The 25536-nt window shown below is 41.4% G+C and overlaps 1 protein-coding gene across 6 annotated transcripts in view; it reads right to left on the minus strand.

Moving 5' to 3' along the window:
• Positions 1-25536, minus strand: part of NIPBL (NIPBL cohesin loading factor) — a 242831-nt gene that overhangs the window by 40337 nt on the left and 176958 nt on the right. For 5 of the 6 annotated variants that reach the window (XM_077462847.1, XM_077462848.1, XM_077462849.1 and 2 more), the window contains 11 exons: positions 24145-24279; positions 23655-23753; positions 23516-23569; positions 23318-23426; positions 23089-23225; positions 21010-21150; positions 10636-10729; positions 5064-5230; positions 3914-4004; positions 1536-1709; positions 1226-1416 (listed from right to left, as the gene is read on the minus strand). In XM_077462847.1, the coding sequence (XP_077318973.1) occupies positions 1226-1416; positions 1536-1709; positions 3914-4004; positions 5064-5230; positions 10636-10729; positions 21010-21150; positions 23089-23225; positions 23318-23426; positions 23516-23569; positions 23655-23753; positions 24145-24279 (1392 nt within the window). The remainder of the gene's footprint in view (positions 1-1225; positions 1417-1535; positions 1710-3913; positions 4005-5063; positions 5231-10635; positions 10730-21009; positions 21151-23088; positions 23226-23317; positions 23427-23515; positions 23570-23654; positions 23754-24144; positions 24280-25536) is intronic. The other variant, XM_077462850.1, reaches the window with a different exon arrangement.

Genomic DNA, 25536 nt, shown 5'->3' on the forward strand with positions numbered 1-25536 from the left:
TTACAAGTCTGTTACAAGTCTGTTACAAGTCTGTTACAAGTCTGTTACAAGTCTGTTACAAGTCTGTTACAAGCAGGAGGAAGGCAACCAACATTCTCTCCTGTCCTCACTCTATACACTGCAAACAGAGGCCTGCCCTGTGCAAGATATTTCTACATATATCAATTCCATTGTACATGCATATAACTGTCATCTCTGGACATCTTAGCATTGAAATATAATAGATCAGGACATAATTCTGCACAAAAATGGAACTAGTTTTCTGGGGAGAAAAATAATTGTCTGGGGGATACTGTGATCCATGTGAGAAATAAATAGCTGAAAATGTTAAACACAAATTATAGAATACATGCATTTAACATGGAAAAACAGGTGCGACACTAGGTAATCTTTTAAAGAAAGAAATTTAGGCCGTCACTCAATTTTCTTCACCTAGCTCGTGTCTCATTACTTTTGGAGTCGCTGCCCAAGAACAAGCATCTCAGGAACATCAAAAGTCAAGTCAACTCCTGATCTCTACATTGTTCCAAGTCAGTGACATTTTAGGGAGAGGTGAGCAATCACAGCTTCTTCAGTACACACAAAACACATCTGGTTGTGTATATTGGATATCAAAAATCACTGCCTCTAAAGAGTTGCAAGTTCTTATTTAGTTTGTGATTTCAAGTACTCCAACTGCCTTAAAGGAACCTTTTGCAAGATGGTACACCCATACTCAGGGTGTAACATGTAACAAATGTACCAACCCCCCCCCCCCCCCCTTTTGGCAGAGAACAGGGAATCTCCTCTCCTACTCGCTGCCACAATGACCACGTCATTCATTCAGTGTTCTGTGAATAAATGAACTACAACTATCGACAGCCTTTGTGGCTGTCGGCTTGTAGTTCTTAACGAACTACCATGCCGCTGTTGAGTGCTGCGGTAGTTCTGTGTAAAATACAGATACACTGACAATTTGCAGGAGACCTGCATGGCATCAGCGACCTGCTGCTCACTGGTGCAGTGCTTTTCAAGCTAAACAAAAAAACAAATACACATTTACCTGCAAAAAATTATGCATCAATTTTTATTTTATTATTTTTAATTCAAACACACACTGAAAGGTGTATGGGATTCAGAATGAAGAAAACTGTCCCTAAGAAAACACAAGACAATGTGCTGCTGAAGAGAATGCAGCATGCTCTGTGTGCGTCACTTTGTAAATAAAGCTGCTGGCATTCCTCACCTGCACAGGATGGATGAGGCCCTGGTTGAGAGTCAAGGCGATGACATTGAGAGCAAAATGCCGCACACTAGACTGCTTGTGGAAGAAGGACTCCAAGACCTGTTTGAGGTAAAGCTGCATAATGGAGCTGCTCATCCCTGAGGAAATATCTCCCATCTCTTTCAAATCTTCCTGCTTTGAAACTTTTTTCCCTGAAATAAGGAGAGACAAGTTGTTACAGAAGACGGCAACACCAGCCCTGTGCTGCTTTGGGAGAGCAGGTGCAATATTCTTATTAGTACAAATGTCAGACGAGCCAGGGAGTACTCACAGTCTCTGTCTGCTTGCTGCATCCGTGTGTCTTCCTCTTGCAGATAGGTCTGGAGATTCTTTAAAACTTGGATTCGAAGATTTACTGAGCTGCTTTTGTCAGACATTATGTTATTGTACAGGTTTTTTACATCTGCCTCAAACATGAGAATAGGATGCTGAATGAATGTAAACCCTGAAAGAACAAAATTAGGCACATCAGTGTACTAGAAGGGCTTCAGAATGTAACATAATGGGAAGAAAGAGAGAAGGAACAACTGCTACTAAACCATGTTGTCAGGAAACAATGGATTACCACTTTTCATAATAGCAGTCTGCTCACATTTTATTTAATACAGGCTAAAGCAACACATTTTTATTCTCAACCATTTGTCCTACATGCTGCTTTTTCTACCTAAAACCCCTTCAGTTCCAGGGTGTTTATTTTTTTGTTTCTGTTACAAAACTTTTTAAATAAGTTTTCTCCACTGATGGGGCTGTACTGACAGGCACTGATAGGCACCGATGAGGTGGCACTAATATGCGGCACTGATGTCACTGAAATGCAGCACTAATGGGTACACATAGGTACCACTGAAAGGAGGCATGGGTGGGCACTGATAGGCCGCATGGGTGGGCACTAATGGATGCCAATCAGTGCCAAATAATGCCTGCCAATCAGTGATGTCTATTGTGGGCACTGATTGGCATCCATGGTGGTCTAGGGTGGCATATCTGGTGGTGACTAGTAGTGGTCAACCTTGATGGTCCAGATAGGAGGGGTGCTTAGATTGGCCAGTGAGTGGAAGCAGTCAAGAATAGCTCACTAGAGCAGTGGTCTACTACTGCAGGAAGAAGCTGGAGAGCATGCCAACAACTCTGCCAGAGCCTACATACTCACAAGAAGTGCTGTCATGTCACATACCTGCCAGTGTTAACACAATGCGGAAGCATTGTTTTATTATTGATCTGGTACAAGTGGCCGGTGTAGCAGCTGCCAATGATAGCTGGTGGTCCCAGCCTCTACCCCTGCTGACATCTTAAAAGAGAAGTATTTTTATTTTTTTTTTTGCATGATCATACTCATCTAGGTGGATGCAGCATCAGACAGATGCCGCAGCTGTCCCCCACCACCTCTTATGAGACCCAAGCCACCAAATACCACCGATGGCTCGGTTCTCTCAGCTCACAGAGGAGAGATGCTGTCAGCAGCTCTCCTGCTCTGCTCCTCCATGTATATTGGAGCTATGGGCTGTGGAGGGACGGGGAACGGCCATCTCAGCAGCTCGCTGAGACTGACATCTGTCAAGGCAGCTAGCGAATCCAAACTTCCTAAGTCGGGATGATGCGCTTCCTCGACTGATCCTGGCGACATCAGCGAAAAGAGGACTTCAGACCGATCTCCGCTGAAAACGGGTTACAGGAGTGCAAAACGAAATGCACTCCTGTTACCCTTAGGAGAAGCCCAGCCTAAAAAGCTCAGGCCAGACTTTTAAACTCCTTTAAAGAACCACTGAGTCGTTACACCACTAATGAGAAACAGATTGTTCTTTCTAAACAAAGCTCAGTGTTGACTGTCAACACAGAACTCTGGGCTGTGATTGTACACAGCCAATCAGCAGGTCCCAGCCATGAATCACTGGCTGTGACTTGAACAGAGATGCTACCCAAGGTAAAGATAGGTAAACAGATTTCTGTCTTCAGACCAGGTAAATATTTTGTGTTGGTCACCATGGGTCACTAAGCACTGCTTCTGAATTTACAGAATAAAAGGACATCCTGGAGTGGTGAGACAATTTCCATGTGGGGTATTTTTTTTTGGTGGGATGTGAAAAAACATGTACATCAGTGGTCCCTCATTGTAGTGGGCAAATCAATAAAAAATAAAAATAAAAGATTAGGGAGAAAATTTGAATAAAAAAAGTGCTGATCCCTTTAGCAACCAGAGGGTTTAATTTTCTATCCTGCTTTTTTTGGAGGCATTTTGTTTTTCTTTTACATGTTAACGCAAACCCTAAAAACGGTAATTTAGCCCCCCGTTTATACTGGTGCAGCTTTGAAATTGCGCAATTTGCACTGCCGATTTCATTGCGACTTCATACAACAGAAGCCTATGCAAGTCGAGATGAAAATAAAAAGTAGCGGAGGAACCTTTTTCATAATTATAGCGACATGAGTTGCGGCAATATTACTTGTTCCATTGCCGGCAATGGGGTGCGACTTGTCATGCCATTTGGAACTATCAAGTTGCACCAGTGTGAACAGGGCTTACAGACTAAGTTCAAAGTTACAGAATCACAATAGCAAAGCTACATAAAACAAAAAAGCCATTGTATACAAATATGAAAGGAATGCTTCGATATACAAAGAAAAGGGAATAAAATCCATTCTCTTTCTTACCAAGACCAATGAGGGCTTTTGTCTGCACTTCTTCATCCGAATGCTTTGTGAAATACAACAGCAGCTCCAGGACCTTGTCTTTTATGTTAACCTGCATGAAAAAGCCATACGGAGATTTAATATCAAGTGTTACAAGGAAAAAAATGAACAAAAATAAAATTTGAAGAAAGTTGTGGATATTTAAATGTGAAGTGTTTTGTAAGGGGCTCAGAGCAATTAACCACTTGCCGACCAGCCGCCGCAGTTTTACTGCGGCAGAATGGCACGGCTGGACAAAACTACGTTATGCAACGTCGATTCACCCTGTGGCCACTAGGGCTGGGGGCACACGTGCTCGCCCCTGTAGCAGATTGCTTGTAACACACCAAGAACCGCGATCTGAAAGTGTAAACACACAGATCCCGGTTCTCTAAGGGGAGAAGAGGCAGATCGTGTGTTCATACAAAGTATGAACAGCGATCTGTCATCTCCCCTAGACAGTCCCATCCCCCCCTTCAGTTAGAACACAGAGAAGGAATACAGTTAACCCCTTGATCGACCCCTAGTGTTAACCCCTTCCCTGCCAGTGACATTTTTACAGTAATTAGTGCATTTTTATAGCACTGATCGCTGTATAAATGCCAACGGTTCCAAAAATGTGTCAAAAGTGTCCGCCATGTCAGTTCTGATAAAAATCGCAGATCGCTACTATTACTAGTTAAAAAAAAAAAATATATATATATATCCTTTATTTTGTAGACACTAACTTTTGCCCAAACCCATCAATATACGCTTATTGCGATTTTTATTACCAAAAATATTTAGAATACATAGCCTAAACTGAGAAAAAATTAGTTTAAAAATGGGCATATTTATTATAGCAAAAAGTACAAAATATTGTGTTTTTTTTTTTTCAAAATTGTCACTTTTTTTGTTTATAGCGTAAAAAATAAACATCGCAGATGGGATCAAATACCACGAAAAGAAAGCTCTATTTGTGGGAAAAATAGGACGTCAATTTTGTTTGGGTGCAATGCCACAATTGTCAGTTAAAGTGACGCAGTGCTGAATAGCAAAAAATGGCCTTGTAATTCAGCAGCCAAATCTTCCGGGGCTAAAGTGGTTAAAGAAAGAAAGACAAACAAAAGAAAAAAAATTTAATTTTACAAACCGCGATATTTACTTTGCTGCTACCCTTGAAGTCTTCTTGATCAAAGTCAAAATGTCGACAAAGTGCTCCAACAGTAAAAAGCGATCTCAGGAGAGCTGATTTGTTTGTGGTCAGAACCGTACTGTTTGGGTCCTCCTGATGTTCCGTTTTTAATTTCATAAGTGCACCTAGGAAAGACAAAAAAAAAGGACAATATTTTAATGAAAATAAATTGTAGGAAAATGGCCGAAACAACTCAAAGGGTAAAAAAAGAAGAAAAAAAAAAGTAAACATTAAAATGTTACACTGTTATCAAGCTTGTAAAGCAACAAGATCTGCTTCAGTTGCTATAATGGTCGAATCGCATCAATCTTCAGAGTTGGCTTCAGGACTTAAAAATGCTTCACAAAAGAAAAATAGCAGGTCATTAATATTGATTTTATTTTTTATATATTGGTTGAACCAGTAAAAATAGGATTTTTGTGCTCAGTGTAAAGTCTTTTTCTTTAATGAGAACAGCTTGATAGTAAAAAAACATGATAATACTGTCACCTACAGGAGAAATAGACACTAAGCACGTACACTTGCTCAGTTGTAACATGCAGTGCAAGACAGAATGATAGCCGCTATCTTCGGCCGGTGGGAGCGCTGCCGTGGTGGGTACAGGAAAGCCCGGTTGTCAGCAAAGGCTGCGCGCCATCTGTTTCATACACCGGAACAGATAATTTCCGCTGTCTAGCTTCCAGTGAGGTGTGCGTTCCACCATGGTCCTCTTCCGGTTCCCGGTGTTTGAAACAGACTGTGCGCAGCCTTAGCTGACACCTGGGCTTTCCTGTACCCCTTCCACCGGCCGAAGATAACAGATTGCAGACCAGACTGTGTACCATCACTTTTTGAAAAGCTTTCACCATATTCTTGGGACGCCCCACTGTGAACAGCTGCCGATTTCCTATGGACAGTTTACATGCCTAACTCTTATTGAGTAATTGTGAGTAGCCATTTGGCCACCTCTTTATACCTACCTATTAAAGTTGTTTTGATACTGCACTTAGATTGGTGCACCTTGTTTTTTGTTTTTTTTTACAGATATTACACAGCATCAGCTCTGAAAAGCAGGGGGCGGGAATTTAAAGTGACACTGCACAGCTCAGTGAGGAGAACTCAGACCTGATTGGAGGAGGAGGACATACAACCCCCTTTACACAACACAGGGAACAAATAAATCTGAGGCTGTCAATCTCAGGGTGCATGTTGGAGGTCTCCTCAGATCACCAGTTATTGTTGGGAAAACCTGTCAAAAGGGAGTCATGCAGAAAACAAAGGAACCAGGCAGCAGAGAGAAATCACCCTTAGTGCTTTGGATAGAGATACGTACACAGTATAGAAGGATGTGCTTTTTCATGTAGGAGGTTTACAACAACTTTAAGGAAGATGCTGGAAGTAGACCCCAACTGCTCTGACCACATCCAGGCAGTAGAGTAGAATGTTCTCGGCATGTTTCAGGGTAGGACATAGGGAAAGGAGATGATCACCAATGTGAAAGGAGACCATCTTTGGAAGGAAGGACAGTCTTGGTCTCAGAACCACCTTGCCCATATGTAAGATATAAAAAATAAAAAAATAAAGATTCCTTACAGGAAAGGGGCACCAACTCAACATGCTTGACGAGGGTAATAGCCACTTTTTGGCAAGATCCTCCAATGAGATATCCTGAAATGGTTTCAATATGGGAGGTTTTTGAAGAGTACCAGACTGATATCCCAGTGAGACATAGGTCAAAGTGGAGGATTGGCCTAAGCAACTCTTTGTACAAAAGGTCCTGACCAAAGTTTGAGGCCAAACGTTTCTGGAATAAAATGGATAGGGCAAAAACCTGCCTCTACAGAGTACACCTAGAGCCAGATGCTGGTTCCAGGCCAGAATGGAGGACATGTAGGATACAAGGGATAGAATATTTCCAGGGGCTGGAAGGGGCAGGGGCTAGTACCTATGTTTCAACAGCCATGCCTTTTAAATCTAGCGACTGAAAAGCAGAATGGAACAGAAGGCCTTGTCTGGCCTGCTTAGAAGAGGTCAAGGTTCACCTGACAGAAGCCTGGGTTTGTCTGTGTACCAAGTTCTCTTGGGCAAATTTGGGGCAATGAACAGGAATCCATGTTTACTTTATCTTGTGCAGTAGTTGAGGAAAGATCCTCAATGGATTCACCACTACAACCCCAGCAAGAGCAAGGGTATCCACAAAGCTAATTTTTTGAAATTTTTTTGACAAATCCAGAAGCCATGATGTCCATATCTGGCATTCCCCATTTATGGCTTGCTTCCTTCAGGGCGACATGACTTCTGGTGATTTATGTAGACCACATCCTTGGCATTGGCTGCATTCTGGTTGGGTGACCATGTAGGGGAGGGGTACAGTGTAAGAGAATCAGCCATATTGCTGTCAACTCTAGAATGATGATGGAAACAGACTCCCTGTGAGATTCAGGTTCTTTAGGACAGTCAGGGAATTGTAGACCCTGCCTCAGCCCATCAGGCTTGTGTCCAATGTTACCACTCTTGAAAAAGATGAAAGGAGCGATTTCCTGGATTTTAGAGCAGAATTAGAAATCCACCATGCCAGGGAGATTTTTGCCTGGCTATCATGAGGTACAGAACCCCTCATGCAGAAGCGAGTCATGGGATGTTTGGTTGACTCGAGAGGACCTCAGAGAAGCAATCTTGATAGGAAAGGGTTTTGCAAGGACCATGTCCAAGATCAGCCTCTAATCCTTAAGACAATGTGAAGGCCAAAGAGCAGACTCCTTCAAGCGGTTGTATACCCTGCTTTGTGAAGACTCTTGGTGCAAAGCAAATGCTGAAAGGCAGAGTGACAAACTCAGTGTTGGTTTCCAAATAATATAAAGCATTGGCGTGCGAGAAAAATGGGAATGTGATTATTCTCTTAATCTGAGTGAAGTGATTACAGATCTTGCAGACAACATGCAGAATTTAGGAACATGCACATATCCATTTATAGATTTTGTCTTCAGAATGGGGTGAATGCCTCAATTTAGTTTGGAAATGCGAATTGGTTCAAGTAAAACCCTTGGAACCTTTCCTCTCAAAATCTGGGAAGACCAAGTTCTGATAACAGTGGTTCTTACAAAAGAAAACCATGTGGAATCTCTCCAACATGGACACAAACTTATTTAGAATGGGGAAAAGTTATGAGTGATCAAAGACTGCTGAACGCTCATTTCTCAGTCTCAATGGAGTGCTGGGCCTTGGAGGGATAATGAGCGTCTGGCTCAGGCTGTCAGCAGTGTGCTGAGAGGCTGAGCCAGCTGCCAGTCAAGACATCTGAGTGGACTCCAACATTAAAGTCTGGATCTCTCCCGTGTAGCCCGCTGTTGGTCGAATACGAGTCACAGGGGTACAGAATTAAGTGCAGTCATGTGATCACCTAAGGAGAACCAGGGACAAAAATTTTTAGCCCTACTCCAATATTTCAGCTGTATTTACAGTGCCTTGCGAAAGTATTCGGCCCCCTTGAACTTTTCAACCTTTTGTCACATTTCAGGCATCAAACAAAGATATAAGATTTTTATTTTTTGTGAAGAATCACCAACAAGTGGGACACAATTGTGAAGTGGAACGAAATCTATTGGATTTTTTAAACTTTTTTAACTAATAAAAAAATGAAAAGTGGGGCGTGCAGTTTTGCACATCGAGAGACTGAAATTCTTGCCCATTCTTCCTTGCAAAACAGCTCGAGCTTAGTGAGGTTGGATGGAGAACGTTTGTGAACAGCAGTTTTCAGCTTTTTCCACAGATTCTCAATTGGATTCAGGTCTGGACTTTCACTTGGCCATTCTAACACCTGGATGCGTTTATTTGTAAACCATTCCTTTGTAGATTTTGCTGTATATGTTTGGGACGGAGATTTATCTTCCAACAAGACAATTATCCCAGTTTCAGGTTTTCATGCAGAATGGTCCTGTATTTGGCTGCATCCATCTTCCCCTCAATTTTAACCATCTTCCCAGTCCCTGCTGAATAAAAGCAGGCCCAAACCATGATGCTGCCACCACCATGTTTGACAGTGGGGATGGTGTGTTGAGGGTGATGAGCTGTGTTGCTTTTACGCCAAACATATCGTTTTGCATTGTGGGCAAAAAGTTCGATTTTGGTTTCATCTGACCAGAGCACCTTCCACATGTTTGGTGTGTCTCCCAGGTGGCTTGTGGTAAACTTTAGACAAGACTTTTTATGGATATCTTTGAGAAATGGCTTTCTTCTTGCCACTCTTCCATAAAGGCCAGATTTGTGCAGTGTACGACTGATTGTTCTCCTATGGACAGACTCTCCCACCTCAGCTGTAGTTCTCTGCAGTTCATCCAGAGTGATCATGGGCCTCTTGGCTGCATCTCTGATCAGTCTTCTCCTTGTCTGAGCTGAAAGTTTAGAGGGACGGCCAGGTCTTGGTAGATTTGCAGTGGTCTGATACTCCTTCCATTTCAAAATGATCACTTGCACAGTGCTCCTTGGGATGTTTAAAGCTTGGGAAATCTTTTTGTATCCAAATCCGGCTTTAAACTTCTCCACAACAGTATTACGGACCTGCCTGGTGTGTTCCTTGGTCTTCATGATGCTCTTTGTGCTTTCAACAGAACCCTGAGACTATCACAGAGCAGGTGCATTTATACAGAGACTTGATTACACACAGGTGGATTCTAATTTATCACCATCAGTCATTTAGGACAACATTGGATCATTCAGAGATCCTCGCTGAACTGGAGTGAGTTTGCTGCACTGAAAGTAAAGGGGCCGAATAATTTTGCATGCACCACTTTTCAGTTTTTTATTTGATAAAAAAGTTTAAAATATCCAATAGATTTCGTTCCACTTCACAATTCTGTCCCACTTCTTGATGATTCTTCACAAAAAGTGAAAATTTTATATCTTTATGTTTGAAGCCTGAAATGTGGCAAAAGGTTGAAAAGTTCAAGGGGGCCGAATACTTTCGCAAGGCACTGTATACTCTCCAGACTTCTTGCATTCATGAAACTTTCTGTTCCATCCACCATGAATGATACAGGAACTCCCCACAGAAAGCACAGGCTCTAACGCTTCACCACACTATCAAATTAAGTTTTGGATGCAGTTTCACATTAATATTTACCAACTCATGTGAGTGTGTGTAAATTATAAAGCATGGGTACTACCAAAGGAAGTAAAGTGATTTACAAAAACACAGCAGCTTATGAGCTACTTAGCTTATTCATTGAATACTGAGACAAGCTAACAATATTCCTCCTCTTTTTGCACTTGGATGTACATCTGAACATTTCAGGGAACAGTATTTATTCCCAATGCTAGTTATCAGTATATTAGTGAGATTAGCAAAGGTCTGACCTCTAGTTTCAGGGCTTACTCTGCAACATCTTATTTTAAAAGTATATCCCAGATTGTCAGAATAAGCCATCTATATCAGTTTCAGTGATTACTATTCAATCTACATGAGAGTTTTATCAAAATGAGCAGACTATTTCAAAAATATTACTTAAAATGGCAACACAGAAAAAACAAAAAAAAATAAAAACAAACAACTTACCATAATATCTATTAAAACACGCCCAGACAAACTTATAATTTTGGGTTACTTTGTTTACAACAGCCCCTAGGCAGCTCACACAATGCTGCACCACCTAAAATAAACACAGAAAAGGGTTTAGAGTAGAGAATAGTAGCACATATTAACATGCTAGAAAAGTTATACTGCTTTACTCATCAACACTAAAACGAGCCTATTGAGCTGCAAATTGGTTTACATATTTAACCCCTTCATGCTTAAGCCTTTTTCTGACACTTGTTACTTATTTGTTCACTTGTTCTGTATTTTTTGATTACTTAGAACACCCAAACATCATATTGTTTTTAGCAGAGACCCTAGAGAATAAATTGGTGCTCGTTGCAATATTTTATGTCACACTGTATTTGCGCAGCGGCCTTTCAAATGCAATTTTTTGGGAAGAAATACACTTTCATGAACAAAGAAAAAAAAAAAAACACAACAGTAAAGTTAGCCAATTTTTTTTTGTATAATGTGAAAGATGTTACCCTGAGTAAATGGATACCCAAGCATGTCATGCTTTAAAATTGGGCACACTCGTGGAATGGTGACAAACTATGATACTTAGAAATCTCCATAGGCGATGCTTTAAAAATGTCTACAGGTTACCAGTTTAGAGTTGTATACAACCAATAAAAATGTGCAACCAAAAAGGGCATATATAAATGCAAACATGCTGTGATTAATAAATGTGCTGAGATAAATCAAAAACAATATTTATACTGTGTAGTCCAAAAGGTGCATGTTGCGATGTGAACAGGACAAACTTCTCGGAAGAACAAACTATTTTCCTGTCCATCAAAGTAAAACAGCGCCGTTTACCATATGTGATGAATCTCAAATTATAGAGATCAGATAGGCACACACAAGAAGGATCACTTGGCCAAAAAAGATGTATCCACAGACTCTTCCAATAGCGAGATCCTTCCTGCTGTAGCGGCTTTCCTCTGATGCAATGTTCCTCACAGAGCCTTTGGCAAGATAAACGCCTCCAAAGGATGTATTATGCAATGGAAAGAAAAGGCTTCATGGGGCAGTAATCAAATTAAAAGGTGTTTTATTATATACTAAACACATTCGTACCAATTGCTCTACAAATTCCACAAAGGATTAGTTTGCATTTATACAACATGATGGAAACCAAATAGATATGCTAGAGGTACATGTAATGGTTTAACATATCTATTTGGTTTCCATTAGGTTGTATAAATGCAAACAAATCCTTTGTGAATTTGCAGAGCAATTAGTACCAACTGGTACTAAGGTGTGTAGTATATACTAATGACATCTTAGGATGTAGCGCTTAATGGTGGTTCCGGTGTCTCTCCTGTTTGCGTGTGTGTGTGTATAATATATATATATATATATATATATATATATATATATATATAGTGGGGTGAGATGTCCAGACACAGTCTCCTTTCCCAGTCAAAGCCTTGTACGGGTAAACGCGTCGGGTAGAGCTACAGGTCGTAACGTCACCACGCATCAGCTGGCATGAGCAACGGCTGGGATGAATACACCGAATGCTGTTTTGTACGGATGTCAGTGCTTATGATATTTTAAGAATAAAACACCTTTTAATTCGAGTAGTGTACCATGAAGCCTCTTTTTTCCATTTCATAATATATCCCTTGGAGGAGTTTATTTTGCCAAAGGCTCTGTGAGGAATATTGCAGCAGAGTAAAGCCGCTACAGGAGGGGGGATCTCGCTATTAGAAGAGTCTGTGGATACATATTTTTTGGCCAAGTGATCCTTCCTATGTGTGCCTATCTGATCTCCATAATTTGAGATCCAGCACATCTGGTAAGCACCTCTGTTTTACTTACTTTGATGAACAGAAAAATAGTTCTTCTGAAAAGTTTGTCCTGGGTGTTCACATTGGGTCAAGCACTTCTTGGACTACACAGTTTAAATACCGTTTTCGATTTATCTCAGCATGTTTGCATATGCCCTTTTTGGTTGCACATTTTTATTAGTTTTACACATTCATGTTTTTTTCTTTAGATGCAGCATGATTTATTTATAATATATATATATATATATATATATATATATATATATATATATATATATATAGTTTACAATTGCGGGCAGGACATATATGCGTTTGTTTCTGCGCACGAACACAGAGGGATGGGGCGCCTTCAATTTTTTTCTGATGTAAACATCCCTTGTGACAGTAATAGGTAGTGACAGGTATTCTTTAGGGAGAGATTTGGGGTCTGTAAGACTCCAAATCCCTCCTTTGCACTTAAAAGCATTCAAAACGCCAGGTTTGGCTGTTTTGAATGTTGTCTTTTTTAAATTTGGCGCCTTTAAGTCTTCCGACTTAAAGGCGCCAAACCTGATCGAAGAAGATTACTGTTTCGTTAAAGAGGAAGTAAACCCTGATGAGTTTACTTCCTCTTTCATTCCCTGCAAAGGCAAAGCATAATGGACTACTATGCATTGTATAGTAGTCCATTATGTGTCACTTACCTGACACAGGAGCTAGCGAAGTCGCCGCTGTCCCTTGTAGTCCGCCGCATCCATCTTCTTGGTGGGGTCTCGCAGCTCCGCCGCTGTCCTTCGGCGAAGCCGCGATGATGTCACTCCCGCGCATGCGCACGGGAGCCGACACGCGCGGCAGCTCCGTCGTTGAGAATGCTGCGCACCACTGTCTACGGGCAAATATCTCCTAAACCATACAGGTTTAGGAGATATTTCTTGGACCTACAGGTAAGCCTTAATCTAGGTTTACATGTAGGTCAAAGTGGTTTGTAAGGGTTTACAACCACTTTCAGGTCTCCAGCCAGCCAAGGGATGTGCTGGCTGGTTGCTCGGGTCTCCTGGTGGGACAGGAGAGCCCGGGCGATCTGTGGAAGGTGGTGGGCTGAACGACAACATAATACATCTTGGTGCCTGCTGCTGCGGGCATCTCCCCGGTACAACCCCTTCAAGCATATTTGCGTTATGTCGGTGTGAAGGGGTTAGGTTACTAAAATAAAATGGACAAGACGCCAATACAAATACGTGAATACTGGGCAACTTAAACACAAATAAGATAATCAGGAAATAAACCTGTTGTGGTACCCAAACAGTATAGCTGCTATTTATCTACAATTTGAAAGCTTAAATCTTATTGGCTGCTCCAGATACCTCAGCTTTTCCATTTCAATCCACTGTTATATAGAATTGTAAATTGGACCTTGCATGAACGGCACTGCGTAGAAGCGTACTCTTTAAAGGTTAAAACTGGCCACACACCGACCGAAATTTGATCACGGTATGGGAGTCCCCACTCAACAGAAGTTGATCATCTTCTGTCAAAGAGACAAGCTGGAAAACTTTTGTCGATCAGTGGTTGCATTCCCCCTCCAGGTTGTGGGGGATGTATTCCTACATACACCTCATGTGGCCTGACAAATCAGTTTTATATTTTTTAGACTGGGCTGAAAGAGAAAATAAAGTGAGGGAGGGTGTAGGTGATTATGTATAAAACAGGGATTATCAGGTGCCAGCTGCATGGGATAAAATAAAGTTAGGTACGCCTTGTACAACTGGTCTAGGTGGGGTACATATACAAAACAAAAACACAGCTTTTGTGTCTGTTTATTTGTGTTGTCCTTCTGGCTATTGTGCTGCCATTGTGCATGCTCCTCCAGTTCACAGGGAGGAAGCTTTTCATTTCCTCCTTTTACCTCTGGAAGCTTCACCACGTGACTATTAGCGGGAAGGATTCCTCCAACAGGATGAATGGCTTCAGCTTCCTCTCTTCTTCCCACCTGATCTGTGTCTGCCTGTGGGGTAGCTCAAGCAGTAATGATTTATTGCAGTGGTCATCAACCTTCTCCTCAGAGCCCACTTACAGGCCAGGTTGAATATATTACCTTGGGGAGATGGAAACTAGAATACTGCAATCACTGAGCAGCAAATGATATCACCTGTGATGTATCTCAGTTATCTTGCAAACCTGGCCTGTAAGTGGGCCCTGAGGACAGGGTTGATGACCACTGATTTATAGGCAACAGCCTCCCCAACCAGCACACACTGTTGTGAGGCTTAAGGGGAGGGTCTCCAGTGGGGCGAGTGATTGGCAGCAGCTCCCGCGGTTGATGCCAACTATTATAAGAATAGACAAAAAAGCTTCCAGGAGTGAGGTCTCAGGCTTCATCACAGCTTTCCAAATGTGCCCGCTGATCCTACAGGACTGCTGGATATGACGATGTAAAACCTGTATATGTAAAAACATTTGTTTCATGTGTACTAGAAATGTTTGCTTTTGATGTTAGATGTCATGATGTTCCATATACAGTTGCTACAGTGGCTTTAATGAAACTTTAAAAAAGTGGACATCCTTACCTGTCCCTGCAAATTGCTCAGAAAAATAAGCAGAGTCCATGGAGGGACACTGGTATTGCGATACAGTGGGGTTTATATTGCCACCTATGGGACTGAACCCTGGCATACAGCACCCATATAACAACCTTCTCTACCCAGTTTGCTTTAGTTTTGTGGTAAAGCGGTACCAAGAGCACAAACAGAAACAGAGTTGTGGGACTTGTGTCTCTCAATGAACTCCAAAAAAGGGATTTCACTGTTAAGTACAAAAATCGTATTTTCTTTAAAAACAATGTGCGCCAAACAGCCCAAAAAAGAGATGTCCTTTACAACGAGCAAATCATTTGATTTATCCGTGAGCGCCCAGCTATTTATGATTTGTGTGACCCAAACTACAAAGACAAGATAAAGAGAAAGAGCATGGGTGGAAGTAGCAAGGCTATATTTTGAAAACTGGGATTACTTTTCAGGCAGAGAGCAGTTATCAGACAGTAATTAGTATGTCTATTGTGTTGTATTTACTTCATTTGTCACTCATAGTGTGACAAAGTGGTACAAAGTCGTACTGATCCCAAATTGCAGCGAAATTGTGTGACTTTGAAGTCGGACAAGTGTGAAAGGGGCTTAAAACAGCATCATGAAAACAAAAAAGGCTCCTGCAACACTCCAATTACTCCCTCCTAGAAAACCACCACCATCTCCCCAATAACCTATACCCTCCCAAACCAAAACCCAGTGTACTACTTGCAGCCCTGGATTTGCTTTCAGGACCAGTGAAAAACTATGAAAGCAGATGAAGTGGAGTCTCCTACTAGATGGGGGAACTTAACAACACAACCTAAGCAACAACATGGAGTATAAACCTGATGCACAAGACCAGAATAAAGAAGGTCAACACCAGAGAGGAATGACTCCACAAAGGAAGCACTTAACCAGAACCAGCAAGAAACCAGAACCCATCATAACAGGGGAAACAAAAAATTGGGGCAACTTCCAGAAGGAACTGGGCTCAAGAGGGCACCTAATGAATAATAATAATAAAAAAAAGTAAGTCCAGGTGAGAAAGACCAGCCAGTCTACTTAAGGACTGAGGCCTTAAATGCATAACCCTTAAGACTATGGGGATGAAACTCCATGGCAAAAAAAGGTTGCTTAGCGAGACAACCAATCCTGCTTAGCAATGTATACCAAAGTATTTATGGTACCAGCAGAGAACAAATCCTTTTTAATCCTGAACACAAGCCATAAATCTAAGCTGCTCTGAATCCCACAAGATCCAGCACAATGTCATCAGCCATGAAGCTAGGCACAAGCATCTTGGCAAAAAAGCCATCATTCATCTGATTAAGGAGAGCGTAAGAAAGGGCATCGAGAGAAGACATTGGGCCTTATTCACAAAGTGAGTCCTCAGACAGGGCCAAGTGCCGAGGCAGTGCCACAGCTTTGGACTATAAAAACTCTCATGTTAACTTTAATCTCTACATAAAAGTTTGGAAAGCACCACAGTGCAGATCCCAGTGCACTAAGCTCATGTTACAAGCTAGCCCTGCATGTTCAGTCCAGCAGTGGCTGACACGACAATCCAAAGTGATGCTTAGGAAAGGCCAATTTGGATAGCTGCTATATAAAGAGCAGCATGTAGTGAAAAATCTTGATTGAAGTTGACAGAAGAATCATCCAGAAGGAAACATTTTGAATGAGAAAATGCCAACAAAAATGTGGTTAGACTTTTCTCGACAGCTGGAAAAAATAAAAAATAAAAAGGCTCATCCACCTAGGAAACTAGAAAAAGATTGAGGCTTGCTGAGTAGAGGAGGGTTATACAGGAGCTGACTTACAACTTTTCTATTTTCTAGTGTGCAATCCCCTTACAGGCATCAGTATTACCTGTCCCTCAATGAACGAGAAAATATTTGATTGCCAGGGGTACCCATTTTGCTCATAACCAGGAATTTTAGACACAGGTCTTTCAGCCTTGAAGCAGTGGGTTTAAATCCTTTCTTCCTGCCACAGCTGCTCCTGGTCACCAGTAAATGAAGCTTTGTACTGGGTCTGTATTTGGATAAATGAAGTCAGTTGTCTTCTACTACAGCAGGGGAAAATTATTTGATCCCCTGCAGATTTTGTAAGTTTTCTCACCTACAAAGAAATGAAAGGTCTATCATTTTTATCATAGGTGCATTTTAAATTATAGGAACAGAATATCAACCAAAAATCCAGAAAAGACATGATACAAATGTTATAAATTGAGTTGCAGTTCTGTGATTAAAATAAGTATTTCATCCCCAAGCAAAACATGACTTAGTACTTGGTGGAGAAACCCTTGTTGGAAAGCACAGAGGTTTCTTATAGTTGGTTAGCAGGTTTTTACACATCTCAGGAGAGATTTTGGTCCACTCTTTACAGATCTTCTCTAAATCCTTAAAGAGGAACTGCAGTCTACTCACATAATTTTTAATAAAAGCACCTTTGTCATTTTGAAGCTTCCCTCCAACCACTTTGCATATTTTATATACACTGTGATTCTGTACCTGACAAATATGCTGCAGAAATCTCCCTCCACTGAGTCTGCCTGCAGCAGAAGCTGCTGCCCTGTTCACTTCCTGTATTTACACAGAGTTACACAGTGGCACACCTCCAGCTCTGCAGTTCTAATTGGCCCTCTTATGACTCATCTTCCCACCATTCCTGGCAAACTTTCACGAGAGAGACAGAGCTGTGTATGATGTCAAACGCCTAGGCACTTTACCAGACAAGAAACAGGAAGCGGGCTGTATAAGCTATTTACTGGCAGAAAAAATGTCCGCTTTAAGTTTTCTTGGCTGTCCCTTGGCAACTCTAAGTTTCAGCTCCCTCCATAAATTTTCTACAGGATTAGGGTCTGGAGACTGGCTAGGCCACTCCATGACCTCTTCTTGAACCACTCCTTTGTTGGCTTGGCGGTGTTTTGAGTCATTGTCATGCTGGAAGACACATCCACAACCCATCGTCAGTGTTCTGGCTGAGGGAAGAAGGTTATCAACCAAGATTTTACAATACATGGCTCCATCTATTGGCCCCTTAATGTGACAAAGTCGGCCTGTATCTTTAGCAGAGAAACAGCTTCAAAGCACATTTCCACCTCTGTGCTCGACTGTAAGGATGGTGTTCTTAGGGTCAAAGTCAGCATTTTCTCCCTCCAAACACAGCGAATCGAGTTCATGCCAAAGAGGTCAATTTTGGTCACATCTGACCACACTTTCTACCATTCCTTGTCAGAATCATTTACAGTGCCTTGCGAAAGTATTCGGCCCCCTTGAACTTTTCAACCTTTTGCCACATTTCAGGCTTCAAACAAAGATATAACATTTTTATTTTTTGTGAAGAATCACTAACAAGTGGGACACAATTGTGAAGTGGAACGAAATCTATTGGATTTTTGAAACTTTTTTTAGCAAATAAAAAACTGAAAAGTGGTGCGTGCAAAATTATTTGGCCCCTTTACTTTCAGTGCAGCAAACTCACTTCAGAAGTTCAGCGAGGATCTCTGATTGATCCAATGTTGTCCTAAATGACTGATGGTGATAAATAGAATCCACCTGTGTGTAATCAAGTCTCTGTATAAATGCACCTACTCTGTGATAGTCTCAGGGTTCTGTTGAAAGCGCAGAGAGCATCATGAAGACCAAGGAACACACCAGGCAGGTCCGTAATACTGTTGTGGAGAAGTTTTAAGCCGGATTTGGATACAAAAAGATTTCCCAAGCTTTAAACATCCCAAGGAGCACTGTGCAAGTGATCATTTTGAAATGGAAGGAGTATCAGACCACTGCAAATCTACCAAGACCTGGCCGTCCCTCTAAACTTTCAGCTCAGACAAGGAGAAGACTGATCAGAGATGCAGCCAAGAGGCCCATGATCACTCTGGATGAACTGCAGAGAACTACAGCTGAGGTGGGAGAGTCTGTCCATAGGACAACAATCAGTCGTACACTGCACAAATCTGGCCTTTATGGAAGAGTGGCAAGAAGAAAGCCATTTCTCAAAGATATCCATAAAAAGTCTCGTCTAAAGTTTACCACAAGCCACCTGGGAGACACACCAAACATGTGGAAGAAGGTGCTCTGGTCAGATGAAACCAAAATCAAACTTTTTGTCCACAATGCAAAACGATATGTTTGGCGTAAGAGCAACACAGCTCATCACCCTCAACACACCATCCCCACTGTCAAACATGGTGGTGGCAGCATCATGGTTTGGGCCTGCTTTTCTTCAGCAGGGACAGGGAAGATGGTTAAAATTGAGGGGAAGATGGATGCAGCCAAACACAGGACCATTCTGGATGAAAACCTGTTGGAGTCTGCAAAAGACCTGAAACTGGGACGGAGATTTATCTTCCAACAAGACAATGATCCCAAACATACAGCAAAATCTACAAAGGAATGGTTCACAAATAAACGTATCCAGGTGTTAGAATGGCCAAGTCAAAGTCCAGACCTGAATCCAATCGAGAATCTGTGGAAAGAGCTGAAAACTGTTGTTCACAAACGCTCTCCATCCAACCTCACTGAGCTCGAGCTGTTTTGCAAGGAAGAATGGGCAAGAATTTCAGTCTCTCGATGTGCAAAACTGATAGAGACATACCCCAAGCGACTTGCAGCTGTAATCGCAGCAAAAGGTGGCTCTACAAAGTATTAACGCAAGGGGGCTGAATAATTTTGCACGTCCCACTTTTCATTTTTTTATTAGTTAAAAAAGTTTCAAAAATCCAATAGATTTCGTTCCACTTCACAATTGTGTCCCACTTGTTGGTGATTCTTCACAAAAAATAAAATTTTTATATCTTTATGTTTGAAGCCTGAAATGTGGCAAAAGGTTGAAAAGTTCAAGGGGGCATACTTTCGCAAGGCACTGTAGATGTTCATTGGTAAACTTCAGATGGGCTTGTACACGTGCTTTCTTGAGGAGGGGGACCTTGTGGGCGCTGCAGGATTTCAATCCATGGCGGCGTATTGAAACCAATAGTTTGTTTGGGGACTGTGGCCCAAACTGCCTTAAGATCATTCACAAGCTTCTCCCGTGTAGTTCTGGGCTGATCCCTCACTTTACTTATGATCATCCTTACGCCATGAGGGGAAAACTTGCATGGAGCTCCAGGCCGAGAGCGATTGATGGTTATTTTGTATTTCCTATTTGCGAATAATCGATCCACCAGTTGTCTCCTCACTAAGGATGAACTCCAGCGTGTTTGCACAGCCCACGTGCAGAGCCTGCCAGGAAGTCGGCACTGCACTTATCACAGGCAGTGAAACATTTCCTGATCTGCGCAGCCGTGCATTGGGACGTCGCCTCACTGCCTATGATTAGCGCATCGCTGACTTCCTGGTGGGCTTTGCACGTGAGCTGTGCAAACACACCTGAGCTCATCCTTACTGCTCACCAAGCTTCTTGTTGATGGTCTTTGTAGCCCATTCCAGCCTTGGGCAGATCTACAAGCTTGTTCCCGACATCCTTTGACAGCTTTTTGGTCATGCCCATGATGGTGAGGTTTGAATAAAAGATTCTATGGACAGTTGTTATTTATACACATAACGAGTTGTCATTTTAAATTTACAGGACTAATCTTTGTACCACATCTGCACACACAGTAGCCAGACTATGGGAGCCAGAATTATGGTTGGTTGGTAGGGGATCAAATACATTATTTTACTCACTGAATTGCAACTCAATTTCTAACATTTGTATCGTGAATTTTTGGTTGATATTCTGTCTCTGTCATTTAAAATACACCTATGATAATTATAGACCCTTCGTTTCTTTGCAAGTGAGCAAACTTACAAAGTCTGCAGGTGACCAAATTACTTTCCCCACTGTATTCAGCTCCCCTCTATTGATGGTCCGGAGAAGCTGTTGTGGAAAGAGAATTATGTGTACACTTCTGTCAGGCAGCTGCTCATTAATCATTAGATTTGCTTTAAACAATTGGAAATTGTTTGCTAATCAATACATTTACAGGGAAAATGAGAATAAAAAAGGACAGTTAAGCATCTTACAGTCATGCCATATTTGATGATGAGCTTCATTAGATCTTCTTCTATCGTAGCAAGGAAGGTCTCACTTGGGTGCTCCATCAATGGCACAACTAGTTCCAAGATTTTTGCAACATTGCATATTACCATGAAATCATTCTGAGTCTAAGGAAGAAAATTGAAGTACTGTCAGTAGAAGAACATTTCTTTCAACAGAGTACATGTTATTGATGCAAATGACACGGTCTGAATTAATAAAAGTGAAAGGTGGAGCATGATCTTAGACTGTAGCCTGGAAGGAAAAAAAAAAAAAAAGCAGAATCCAAAAATTTAGAGGTTTGTTCAACTTGAACTTTTAGGAAAAATTAAAAACCAGTGCCAGACTGTGACTCCATCTACCACAGACCCTATGGCTATGTCTTCTATTACACCAATGCCTAAGGGACAGGTCAAGTCTGGAAGGTGCAAAGTAGCACTGCTGTTACTGAACTCCACTTCCTGTGTGCCCTCTAAGCAATGATGGTACCATGACCTATGACATTTTATTGTGGTACCAAAACTACAGCACATGAAGCTATTACCCTAACCGATTCAGGATTAGGGGGCCTAATTGTACAAAACAAATAAATGCTTTGCACAGGTCTCAACATTCATGTCAGGGAAATGAATAATAGCTGTAATGTTTGTAATAACTTGCTCTAATATTCAATCCTGAGAGAAAAACAGTCCCAATAACACTCGACAATTCCAGGCACGTTTTTTTTTTTTTTTTATTCATAGTTGCATTGGTCGAGCTTGGAGTAATGGAACTTCGAATATGCCGTACCTGGCAGTTAAAAGCTGAAAGCTGTAAATTAGTGAAGCAGACGCCGCCACGCTAGTGATTGCCATCTGCTTCTGGGTCCCCTGCCAAACAGCTGCTTACTGCATTCTGAACACAGGTGGTCAGCTGCTTGGCATGGGTGCCATAGTGAAAGCTTTGCATTTTCTGTATGAATGCAAAGCATTCCCCAATAGGACTAGGTGGACAGGCAAGTTGGTGTAATCAAAGAAAAAAACAGCATGGGGTCTCACCAAAATTTATACTAGGCTCTGCAATAGAGGTTAGAGAGAGCCTATAAGAAAAAAAAAAAAAGGCATAGGGTGCCCGCTAATTCCATACAAGGCCATTCAAGTCTGGTATTAAGAGGGAAACGCACAAAACAACTGTTGGATGTTAATTTTCATTGTCGAATGTTGTTAGGGCTTTTTCTTAGCGAGTTACATTCACCTGGCAAAAGGCAACGGCAAAACTATCAAGACATGTATTACAAACATTATTCATTACACTAGCAGAAATGTAGACACATTCCAGAAAGCAAATTTTATAGACAGTCCCCTAAGTATCTGATTATCAGAAGCCTGCAGCGCAATACTACTGTGGTTAAATACATTGATTAGTAGAAAGGATTATAGACAGAAATACACTTTGCCTTGGCTTCCACATTAAAGCGGTATTAAACCAGAAATACAATATGTTGCAGCTTACGAATCATTAGAGGTGGTGGCTACATTCGTTTTCTATTTTTAGGCTTTTTTTTAAAGCCACACTAGCGTGAACAGAGGGCTAAAAGAGAACACTAAAACCAATTACTTCTCTCGATAACCTCAAAGTCCGATTTAATCTTGACCTGCTAAATATTTGCCAGGTAACTGGTTTAAGGCAATAGCTCTCATTGCCCATCACATCCATTGCCTGATGAACGTCTTCTCCACTCTTATAAAATAACTTCCATTTTCATTCTCTCTTTATAGTTCCATGGAGACGTGTGTTATTTAACTGGAGGACATTAATCAAGTCAATTTGCATTCCCATAAATATATAATATATGGTGGGTAAACAAAAGCAGAGGATATATACCATTGAAAACCTCTTTCAAAAACACTTTTTTTGTATCATAAAAACCAGTCTGACCAGTCACAATCATATCAGGACATGCGCAATATATCACAATAAAAGGAATTATACAAGTTTAGCCATAAAGACATCCAGGCTCACAACAGCTCCCAGTGTTAATTACCATGAAATACATATTTTAAATGAATACAATGCAAATTACTTACACTACACTTAGTGGTAAGATATGGCTGCATGGTCATGGCGTGTTTTACCATCAGCTGGGGCCTGATTTTGCTGAATAAGAACAGAGTGGTAATACAAGCAACTAACAGACCCGAGTTCACACCCTTGTTGTCAGTCTCTGCAATAAGAGAAACAAGTTTAATTCGTCCATTGGGCATGATTCTGTAACACAAAGCTGAAAGCAAAGCAAAAAACAAAACGTCTTTGTACCTGCCATGGATTCCTCATACTTTAGTATGTGTTCTACCAAATTGTCAACCAGCTGTGTACAGGCTTTTTTCACCGGTTTGTATGAGGCATCCTCCTCCGATTTTAAAAGCTGAAGAACACAAGATGGCCCATTAATGATTTAGTGCAGAGGCAGGTGATGTTGAACATTTTGAACAAACGGAAGTAATGTATACTCACATTTTGAAGAAGCTGTTCAAACCAATCATAGCCAGTGTCTTTGCAAGCTGCAACCTGCATAAGAGATCACACCATCAAACCTAATGTACATACTTGTATGAGGAAATGCACAATAAAAAAAAAAAAAAAAAGCTCTCACCACATCTGTTATGTTGAGGATCTTTCTGGTCATTGCTACTTTATCATTTTGAGGGGTTGGAGAGAACCAGAGTTTCTGGAATGTTTCATTTACTAGTTTCTAAAAAGGTAGATAAGAAGGATGAGTAATGTAATATGTCGTTATAACGTTAAAGCAACCCTGTCGCTATTTTTAAAAGTGGTAAAAAGTACACACTAATAAAGCAAACATAACTTAAACTGTCCCACTGCAAGCAGCAATAAACGCTGAAATAACTCGCGCTGAACGATCTTCGACACTTCCAGTTGTGTCAGATGCTAGCGTACCCCACTGCACTATGGTTGCATCCACTGGCCTCCTAGGTCTCCAAGGAACCAGTAGTGACAGGGGTTCGTGAAACAAATCAAGGAGCGCAGCAGCGCTTAGCAGGTGATGCTTATAACAAGCAACATACTACACACAGCAAGATATTCATGGCCAGACAGGATGGGGGCACTTTCACCAGCCTTACCTTAATGCCCTCTTCATCGTTGACTCTGCGGATCATCTTTACACACATCTCTGTGATTTTTGGAAACGTTGGTTGTTCCAAACAGATATCCCGCAAGATCTTTATTACCCTCTTTCTTACACTAATACCAGTGTCCTGTAAGATGGAAGGAAACAGGAGCTGTTAAATTTTATGAAATGTAAAGTCAAAATGTATCTAAAATTGAAACCATTTGGAACCATAAAAACACTCAAAAAAATCATGCTTAAAAGTTTGTGCACATAGGCACTTGATAGCAACACGAGTGTACAATATTTTATAAGATCCAAGCACACATTAAATTCCATGCCTGTCAAAGTGCTTCACCAATTAACATTTAAAACAAAGCACAAATGCCCATGTACACTAACCGTTAAAAGATAAGTTCACCTTTGGAAACCTGTTACATTCGTTTTTTGTTTTGTTTTTTTAAGTGAAACATGTAACATTGTTCCCAATGCAGCAGTTGCAGCGCCCACTCCCTGTGGCAGCAGTGAGGGGAGTACCCTGTACAAACTGTCACTTTTTAAAAACAGTGTGGCCATGCAGGGCTCCGCCCACATGGCCGTGTCATTCACTCACCCAGCCCTGTGTGCGAATGAACTACAAGCCCCAACATCCTCAGCTACAGGATGTCCGGGCACGCAGATACACCGACAAATCTGAAGGTGATCTGCTGATTGCTGGTGCAATGCTTTACAGCAGTGGTCTCCAAACTGCAGCTCAGGGTCCAGATGAAGCCATGTTCTTGCCTTTATCTGGCCCTTGGTGCAGTGTTCCTCTCACTGATACAAAACACTATTCCAACCACTGACACAAATGATGGGGCACAACATCTCCCATACCAAGGATAGGGTATTATTCTTCCCATTGACACCAATAATGGGGCACTATTCCTCCCAGTGACACCAATGTCTGTCCCCCCTACAGACTGAAAGACAACTGTCCCACTGGCCCTTTGCTTTGAAAGATTGGTGACCCCTACTTTACAGGCTCAAAAAATAAAAATAAAAGAATTGCAATTTACCTGCAAAAAAAACAAAAAAAACAACAAATTTAAACTGAGGTTATCTACCTAAAAAATGGCCAGGTTAGCAATGCTGCCAAAATGTAGTCACTGTGTGTTGTATTTAATTACCTATGGTAATCTCAACAGCAATCTCTGGGGCCACCTGGTAATTTAGGATCTAGCTTTATGCAGAACCTTTATTTTTCGCACGACGACAAACTCCTTCCACAGGCAAGCCCCATTCTCACTATTCAACTGCCAAATGCCAAAATCTCATTGGTCAGTAGGGGCTCTGCCACTGGACTCTGAAATGGTAGAAGGGAACTTAATTATAGTAGGGGTCCTGGACAAAAAATGTAGGCCTT

The sequence above is a fragment of the Lithobates pipiens genome, unplaced genomic scaffold (assembly GCF_037356315.1).
Source record: "Lithobates pipiens isolate NorthernLeopardFrog02 unplaced genomic scaffold, aLitPip1_a1.2 Scaffold_3, whole genome shotgun sequence".
Classification (NCBI taxonomy): Eukaryota; Metazoa; Chordata; class Amphibia; order Anura; family Ranidae; genus Lithobates; species Lithobates pipiens.